At 39.7% G+C, this 10,000-nt stretch overlaps 1 protein-coding gene across 1 annotated transcript in view; it reads left to right on the top strand.

Annotated features, from left to right (window-relative positions):
* The window catches only part of epha10 (EPH receptor A10), a 144,573-nt gene that overhangs the window by 130,116 nt on the left and 4,457 nt on the right, over positions 1–10,000 (top strand). Inside the window, 6 exon segments of the mRNA XM_079878905.1 lie at positions 4,245–4,370; positions 5,418–5,603; positions 8,265–8,326; positions 9,248–9,451; positions 9,735–9,809; positions 9,811–9,957. Of these exon segments, the coding sequence (XP_079735031.1) occupies positions 4,245–4,370; positions 5,418–5,603; positions 8,265–8,326; positions 9,248–9,451; positions 9,735–9,809; positions 9,811–9,957 (800 nt within the window).

Genomic DNA, 10,000 nt, shown 5'->3' with positions numbered 1-10,000 from the left:
ATGTATCTTGATTTAAGAATGTTTAGATATTTTTAATGAAATGCAAGACAAAAAATGCTAAGCAAGAAAAACATAAATTACTGTTTTTAGTTTTTATTCAGTATATTTTATATTGTAAACAGTGACTCAAAAATACATACAGTAGTTCTTTGACAGAAACTGCACTATACATAAATCATGGCATCGTATTATAAACTCGAAGCTGACAGCAGAACTTGTGCTCTATAATAACGGCCTGATTTCTTTTGCTGTAAATACAGTGATTTCACTGCGTCTCTCTGTGTGTGTGTGTGTGTGTGTGTGTGTGTGTGTGTGTGTGTGTGTGTGTGTGTGTGTGCGTGCGTGCGTGCGTGCGTGCGTGCGTGCGTGCGTGCGTGCGTGTGTGTGTGTGTGTGTGTGTGTGTGTGTGTGTGTGTGTGTGTGTGTGTGTGATTCTGGATCCGCTCAGATTGTGTGTCGCTCTCAAACTTGTTTGCCAAAGTTTACGAAGTTCACAACGTAGAAATATATTTATGAGTTTTTTAGACCATTTGGATCAAAACTTCAACTAAACTTCAACTTTTTCGCTCTTGCAACATTTGCAGAACGTGATTTTTCATCAGTTTCAGATTTAAAAGGCACAAAACAACAGTTTGAGTCAATATTAGCCAAGCTATGGTAACACTTTAATTAAAGCCTTTGTGTACTGCATTATACAGGTATTGATGATGTACATTATAACTCATTATATTTTATAAATAATTGTTACCAAAGTTAAAAATCATTAGAATATTTGCAGATTCCTTGTTCCATCCGAAACTGTTTTTTTTTTTTTTTGTCGTGTGTTTTAATGCATTATACTTTCTAAATGTAACAATGTATTATAAGTGTGATTACAATTATACATGAGATCATAAATACATTATAAGGTGCATAATTAATGCATTTAAAATACTTTTATAATGCATCATATATAAAGTAAAGTGTTACCAAAGTTTTGGTAGTATTTTCTATGTAGTTTTCATTAGTATTTTAGTGCATATTAACAGTTTCCTATTAGTTTTAATTCATTGCAAACTTCTGCTTTTAGTTTTATTTTAAGTCAACAAATATTACATTCTTAAAAATAAAGCTTCCAAAAGAGGGTTTTCACAGCGATCCCACAGAAGAACCATTTTCTGGTTCCCTAAAGAACCTTACAGTGATTTTCTGAGTGTGAAGAACATTTTAATAAGCTAAAGAATCTTTTCCTGGATTAAGAACTTATTGTGCGATGGAAAGATTCTGTGGATGTTAAAGGCTCTTCATGGAAACATTGATGAAGCTTTATTTCCAAGAGTGTGTATCACTGTATCTTCGGTGTGTGTGTTATTTCTACACAAACAAACCCGGACAGAGAGTAGAAGGAAAGATCTGAGCTGAACTCTAAATCTCTGTAATATCGTGAATACTTGAGCTAGAAAAGCCTCGTTCCTGCATTGGATCTTGATCCGCTCTCATGATGGGATGAAGCTCCTGTAATCTGCTCTGTAATTGTGTTCTTAAGTATGTGTGAATGTATGCGAGGTCGAGATCAATAAGCTGTTATGAGATCCTCTCCGCTCCGGGTCGATCTGAGTTTATCAGCACATTCAGAGCTGGATCTGTACGAGCAGAATACTGCGCATTAATACAAATATATTTTTATACCAGATTTTTTTATAATTTTTTTTTATAAATGCAAATAAATAAATCTATCTATCTAGTAATTATACTGTACTATATTTTCATCTATGCATTTAGCAGATGCTTTAATCCAAAGTGACTTGCAAAAGAGGAAAAAGGAGCCAAATATATATTCGTAATATACAATAGCAGGTTTATTTGACAACTAGATTAGGAGAGAGATGCAGAGGAGAACTATATGCACTATATTAGTGTATACTGTGTAGCGAGTTAGCTCTATGAAATATTAATAATCAATAATAACTGGTTATAATTGATTATGAATATTTGGATCAGTTAATATAATTAACTTAATGTTGTAAATAAATATTACAATCAATTAACCTGTTTGTCCCGTGAACACTCAGTGTTAATTGTTTATTATTTCTAAGAAATGTACATTTCCGGGGCATGGGAAATGTCTTTATTACTTTACAGTACTACTAAGAGCAAGTAGTCAAGATCTGTGATTAGAGACTCCAGATATGAGCTTGAGACATGGACAACTTTACGTGTGACATGAACAAGACTTTATTAACTAGTCTAAACACTTAAACTACTCTAACATAAACACACATACATGCATACAGTTTACCAAGGGAAAGAGAGCTGAAGCAGAATACAGGAAAGCAAGAAGTTATAGCATTGTTTGAAATTCAGTAGATCAACAGCCTTGAGCAAACCATCAGTTTAGTTCTAACACACCCTTCTTTAAAGGGGTAAGGATACTTAATGTATCAGATAATGAGACTGAGTTTGATACTTGCATGTCTCACCCCTTTTGAATTAAATTTGCAATTTGTTGAGGCTCCAGTTGATCTTTGCTGATGTGGTCTTGATGAGAGAGAACCAGTAGGAGTCAGAGGATCTTTGGTGAATGGAAAGACAAGGCCGCAGCCTGGCACACGCTTGGGGGTCCTTAGAAAACTTCTAGTTCAGCATCATCTTCACGTCAGCATTTCAGAAATGAGTAAGAGAGTAAAAGAGCCGATCTTGTGATCAGTGATTTTTAAAGCGTGAAGATGTCACACCCTCTGGAGGTGTGTGAGCCAATAAGAAGTTTTTCCCTTAGGAGGGAATTTCTTTACGACCCATTGTTCAAGCAGGCCTTTGAACATGTAGTTTGATTGGATGTTTAACATAAGAATCTTCGAGATTCTTATAATACTAATGCGTCACAAAGTTAGCAAAATGTAATGTAAATTAACAAATGGGGGCCGAAGACTGGAGTTTATAGAGACTAAACATGCCACACATATGATTTTGGTTAACCATACTATGCAACAATGTCTGAAATATTAACCCAATAGAGTTTACAAGACTACATAGGCCAAACCACATAAAAGGAAAATCATGAGATGGGATGTTTGTATGTATAATACATTATACATTTCTCAAGTGGTTATATATAGAATATATGGGATTAACAGGGTTTATTTCTCCTTCTCAGCAAGAATTAAGTGAGAGTCACAACTCTTTGGAATTTTCTTTTGGGGTCATAAAACTGTTATCAGTCTCAATGTGTCCTGTAACAGGACTCCGGGTTCTGCCAGTGTGTTAGCTCTATTTGGGATGTTAGTTTTGGGGGAAGTTTCGTAGGCCTTTGTTGGGAGAGTGATTTTGCCGGATTATTCATTAAATATAATTAATAATTTGTGTGTGTCTGATTTGTCCAGATGCTACACTGTATTTAACTAGATTATATATTTTAGTAGTGCTCGTCCATTAAAACTCAGAGCCATGATGCTGTTGTAGAAGGCTGTGAATCTGTTTAACTAATGTTGAACTCCAGATGTTGGTTAATCAAACAAAGCCCATTTCCTCCGACAGTGTGTTGTGTGATGACTTGACTTGACTACTTTATTATCCCCATGGGGACATTTTTGTTGCTTGTGTTTCAACATGCATACACACAAAGAACCAGCAATGTATATAAAAACACAAAAAATATATATTTTTGATGTTCAGCATGAGTTAAAGCACCAGCACATTCACACACAGCACACGCATGAATGCCTGAAATGCCTCTTTCGCTCATGTTCTCTCATGCATGTTTTGAGATGTTGTGATGGACAAAAGCATCTTCTCAGCATCTTTCTTCCAGCTAAAGTTAGTTTTGATTGATTCACTTCCGTTGTAAAGATCATTATTAACTTAGGGGTCGCTAACATGACACGGTTCTAACAGAAAACAGAAACTTGTAATGTGTTTTGGCCGTTTATTTGCACGACAGCAGTGTTTGGAGGTCGAGAACACAAACTTTGAAATACATTCCAAGGTGCAAGTTTTGAAAAATGTTGAAAAACGTTATCATCTCCGTTTAAACTTCAAAAACGTGATTCTGTGAAAGCGCTGACGGCGTGCACATGCGTATCACGTGTTTAGTCTATAGATATGCGCATTTGAATATATATGTGCGCAGGCGTGTGTTTTTCTTTACAAAGTGACATTACCAAATTACTTGTCTGGCTGCGTAATACAGAATTTTTAGTCGCTTAAACAATAATAGTCATCCTTGATTTAGCAAGCAGCACTAATTAGAACTTTTCCTTACATTTCAGTTAAAATCCCAACCAGAAGGACCTACATTGACCCGGAGACGTGTGAAGATCTTCTCCAGGCTGTTCATGCGTTTGCCAAAGAGCTGGACGTCTCCAGCATCAAGATCGAGAGGATCGTCCACACAGGTGCAGATCACACCAAACACACGCTAAACTACACAACACTTTGCTGTAAAAGATTTCTGCTGACGGAATGTGTGTGTTCTGCAAGATTCCTCTTTTCGTTAGACGTATTGTTTAAGACTGATCTGCTTTTTGGACCACTTTTTTATTTAGTAAGCTTGTTTAATTAGATCTTACACTGCCAAACATCATGCTCTTCCTCAATGTCTCGTTTTCCAGCACAAATATGTAAACATTCTTAAATCAAGATAGATATCCTGGAGAAGCAACATGACTGAAGACACTAAGTCTTGTTTAATGAATATTTTTCTGACTCCACTGACAGATATTTGTTCTTGTTTTAAGTACAAACTCACTTTATTTTGATGATTTTTAATATCTTCAGTCATTTTGCTGTTTCTCCAGTAAATGTATCTTGATTTAAGAATGTTTAGATATTTGTGCTGGAAAACAAGAGACAGAAACAGTGTACCAGAAAACCTTTCGACTTTTTATCATATGTAAATGTAAAACATCTTGTGTAATTTTAAACTGCTGCATTTTTCTATTTTTGTTTGGTTTTTATTGTATTTATACAGCTCTCGTGTAACTTGTTGAAAATAAATTAATTAAATATTTTTTTGTATCCGAAATTGTAAATAAAAAAGATTATTGGAATATGAAAATACCATTTACTTCAAAATTTCACATTTAATTCACTTGCTGTTTCCTTGCAACTCTTTGTAAAATTTACTAGCAATTTCTGAATGAAAATTGTTTCTACACCAATTTTGGTAACACTTTATTTTACAGTGTCCTTCCATATGTTACCACAGTAATAACAGTAAATTATGCATAATTACATGCAACTAACCCTCAACCAAATCCTAATCCCACCCTAACCCTATAGTAAGTACATTAAGTAGAAGTAAATTGGGGTTACTCTTTATTTTAAGGTGTCATTGTTACAATGTAATTATATTTTTAAGTACTGTGAACGGTGTCCAAATGTGCACTTTGTGAGACCCTTCCTTTAAACAACGAGTGACCTTTGACCTCTTGTCCGTGCAGGAGACTTCGGCGAGGTGTGTCGCGGCTGCCTGAAGCTTCCCAGCAAACGCGAGCTTCCCGTGGCCATAAAGACGTTCCGCTCCGGATGCTCGGAGAAACAGAGGCGTTCCTTCCTCAGCGAGGCGGGAATTCTGGGACAGTTCGATCACGCCAACATCGTGCGTCTGGAGGGAGTCATTACCAGAGGTCAGTCGAGACCGAGCGTGCCGCACAAGTGCTGAAAAGAGAAGCCAAAGCTTCTCGATCCCCCCCGGTAGCTGGTCTGTAACTGGCCCCGCCCTCTTCATGTAGCCTAATGGGATGCAATGGAAACTAAACAATCAAATTACACTTCAAATAAATTTTTTCCAAAGATGTTTTCTGTCATTTTAGGTAGTTTTTTTTTTTTTATCACGCTGATGTAAGCTTAAGTGTTCATTTTTTTAAATAAGTTTGGTCTTAGTTAGTTGTTTGATGCAATAAAAACAGGAATGTGACATCATGATTGACAGCTGTGATTGACAGTTTCTCTAAATGAAGTCACTGAGGCACTAACTGACTTGTGTCAGGGATATTCGGGAGGAGATTGGAGCTACAGCTTTATTTTCTACATGTCCATAACTGTTTATTTCACTCTGAAATAATGAGTTGGCGTGTGTGTGTGTGTGTGTGTGTGTGTGTGTGTGTGTGTGTGTGTGTGTGTGTGTGTGTGTGTGTGTGTGTGTGTGTGTGTGTGTGTGTGTGTGTGTGTGTGAGAGTGTGGGCGGAACCTTGATATCAGGGCTTCACTTCACATTCACTACTGTGCATAATCAGGTCCCAGATCAGCGCAGGATGTCAGTGCCGTATTAGCACTTTGGCGGCCTCACTTTGGAAGAGAGTGAAGGGGCGTCCATCTTTTTTACAGTCTATGGTAGAGACAGAGAGACTGTGAATAAAAGAGAGATGTATGGAAAGAGTGATCGGGATGTTCCTCGCTGGATAGGGAAAGACAAAGAACGAGGGGAATTAGGGATTTGATGGCTTCACCTGAAAGAGATTCAGGGGGCGGAATAGATGGGATGTCGTTCCATTGAAAAGGAATAAAGGAGGGATGAGCCGCTTGTCCCGCTGCAGTAATGGAAAAGAGAATGATAAGCTATTGATTGGATGGTTTATTGGGAAGTGGATCCCTGAATAAATGGGCCGGTCCTCAAAAGTGCCAGAACAGAAAGGGAGGAGAGGGTCGATAGTTGTAGGATGGATGAGCGTCAGAGGTCAAGATCAGAGACGATGAGGAGAAGATCATCAGGACGAGGAGAATCCCACTCGGAGAACAGTTCCATCCTTAGACTGGTCGATGAGATGCTCCTGGAGATAAAGCTGATAGATGGATGTGCCGAGTGTGTTCTTGCTGAAGGGAATGAGGGATGATGAAGGTGTTTGGAGAGAGGGAAGACCTCGAGCAGATTCGCTGAATTAAAGAACTGATATTAGTCTGGGACTCTGTGTGTTTGTGCTGAAGGAATGATTCACATTGATTCCACATGCAGAACATGATTGAAGTGAAGAAACGCAGTGAGAGTGTGTGTGTTAGAGAAGTGGCTTCAGGACCCAGAGTTCTGCAGAATGTGTGTGTGTGTGTGTGTGTGTGTGTGTGTGTGTGTGTGTGTGTGTGTGTGTGTGTGTGTGTGTGTGTGTGTGTGTGTGTGTGTGTGTGTGTGTGTGTGTGTGTGTGTGTGTGAGTGTGTGTGTGAGTGTGTGAGTGAGTGTGTGTGTGTGTGTGTGTGTGTAGTGAGCGCAACAGCAGATGTTCACACTGGAATAATTGGTGTCCTAATCACAGCCGGCCCTCCACCTCCACCTCCACCTGCAAATCTCAGTTTTTCCTGCCGTTCACCTCCGGAAAGCCACACTGCTCTCCATCAGCTGTAGATCTCCACGGCTCGGGCGTCGGACCCGGAGCTCAGAGCCCAGATCTCCACGGCTCGGCTGTCGGACCCGGAGCTCAGGGCCCAGATCTCCACGGCTCGGGCGTCGGACCCGGAGCTCAGAGCCCAGATCTCCACGGCTCGGCTGTCGGACCCGGAGCTCAGAGCCCAGATCTCCACGGCTCAGGCGTCGGACCCGGAGCTCAGAGCCCAGCAGGAGGTGTTCTGATCAGAGGAGTGATGGAGCAGGAGATGGCAGATTGAACAGACTGATAGCGAAGCCTCCTGTTCACTGGGCCGGTGTTGAATTCTCCAGATTGTTGGTGTCGGTGTACATGATTGAGGGATCTCTCTCTCTCTCTCTCTCTCTCTCTCTCTCTCTTTCTCTCTCTCTCTCTCTCTCTCTCTCTCTCTCTCTCTCTCTCTCTCTCTATGTTTTGCTCTAACACCTGGGGATTTACTGTTGCCTGCCTCCCTAATGAAGCGTACTTCCCTCATGTTTCTCTGAGCTGCTCTCTATCACTCACTGGGAATACACGACAGAATACTTCATTCTGATCGATCTATCTATCCATCCATCCATCTATCTATCTATCTATCTATCTATCTATCTATCTATCTATCTATCTATCTATCTATCTATCTATCTATCTATCTGTCTGTCTGTCTGTCTGTCTGTCTGTCCTACTATCCCTCTATCTGTCTATCTATCATTCTATTGTTTCTTGTTCTATTTCTTTTAGGTTCTAAACATCGATTGTTCCATCATTCTAAATATCTGCCTATTTGTCCACAGTTTCTGTCTGACTGTATGTTATCTCTTACATAACACTTAGACTTTAATGAAAGTGTTTTTTCCGCTCGACCCCATCCTGTCCTCTCTCTCTCCGCTGATGCATTGAACAAACACATGATGCGAAGGTCTTCATATGTGTGTGTGTGTGTGTGTTTGCTGCAGGCAACACTATGATGATCGTGGTGGAAAGCGCGGTCAACGGAGCCCTCGACGCTTTCCTGCGGGTACGGGAATGTGTTTCTGTGTCCGTTTGTTCTGCTGACTGTAATGTTCTGAGCCTTCAGATGTAAAATGCTGCAATAGTACAGTAAATGGTACTTGTAAAATATGTAAGTTACATTATAAAACGTGCAGATATGATTTAATGATAAAAAGAAAACAAAGAGAGTCAAGTGAAGCATTTATCTGTCAGACGAAGGGAAATTCTTCAAAAGACCTGAAATGATTTATTTCTTCTAAGATCTCATAAATATTTGAGGGCTTCAATTCTGACTGTTTCAAAAGGAAATGAAAGGGAAAAGTAAGGGAAACAGGAAAAGTAAGGGAAAAGGGAAATGGAAATCCTTTCCATTTCCCCTTTTCCTTTCTTTCCCTTTCATTTCCTTTCCAATGTCCAATTCTTTTCCTTATCTTTATTTTTTCCTTTCTTCCCTCTCCGAATTACCATTCCTTTTCTTCCTTTTCCCCTTTCATTTCCTCTCAAATGTCCTTTATTTTTTTCCTTTTTTCATTACTTCATTACTTGTATTATTTACTCTTTCTCTCTCCTTTGCTCTTCTTTTCTTTTCTTCTGCAATGCCCTATTCTTTCCTTACCTTTACTTTACATTTAATTTAATATTCATCAATATTATTGATCTCCTGCATTGACTCTATTATATGAGAACTGAACTGAGCTGGACGATGACATCACTGTTTACTCCAGAGCGGATATATATATAAAAATTAACTAAATTAATTAATTAAATAAATAACAAACTTTGTTGCATTATTTTCCTGTTATCTCTGTAAAGCTGATTTGAAACAATATGCATTGTAAAAAGAGCTACATAAATAAAGGTGACTTGACTTGACTTTTCCCTTTTTCTTTGTCCTTCCTTTTTCCTCTCGACCTGTCTGCCGTTCCTCTCTCTCCTCCTCTCAGAGAAACATGAAGGTCAGCTGACGGTCCTCCAGCTGGTGGATCTGCTGAGTGGAGTGGCTTCTGGGATGAAGTATCTGACAGAGATGGGTTTTATCCATCGCCGACTGGCGGCTCATAAAGTCCTGGTGAACAGCAGCCTGGATTGCAAAGTGTCGGGCTTCAGACCGCTTCAGGACGACAAGATCGAGGCAGTCTACAGCACACTAGTGAGTGTTTTACCATAATGCAACACTGCACTCTCAAACGCTTCCCGACGGGAGTCAGCACATTCCTCTGAAAGTCAAAGCACAGCTCTCATAGAGTTCATCAAACTTTTATGTGATGTATTTTAAGAACGCCTCAGTGCTTCATGCTTCCGTTATGTTAAAATGATGCAGAAGTCAGGATTCAGTACGGCACAACACACAATACACTCACTCCAGGAGATCGCTTTCCTGTGTTTGCAGAGGATGTGTTTTCCGGATCACATTTCTTTCCCTTTCATTCCAGCATGCAGGGAAGAGTCTGGTGCTGTGGACGGCTCCAGAGGCCATTCAGTATCACCGTTACAGCTCCGCTTCCGATTGTCTGGAGCTTCGGGATCGTCATGTGGGAAGTCATGTCCTTCGGAGAGAGACCGTACTGGGACATGGGCAACCAAGACGTGCGTCTCGCCCTTTGTATTTCTTCTGATGAATCACCAGCTGTGCAGTTCTGCATCACTTTTCTTCTGGTGTTGCTTTTCAAATCATTCCTCTCTCTCTGTCTCTCTCTCT

This window comes from Squalius cephalus (genome assembly GCF_949319135.1).
Source record: "Squalius cephalus genome assembly, chromosome: 8".
In the NCBI taxonomy this organism is placed as follows: Eukaryota; Metazoa; Chordata; class Actinopteri; order Cypriniformes; family Leuciscidae; genus Squalius; species Squalius cephalus.
This window is presented reverse-complemented; position numbering and strand designations above follow the sequence as displayed.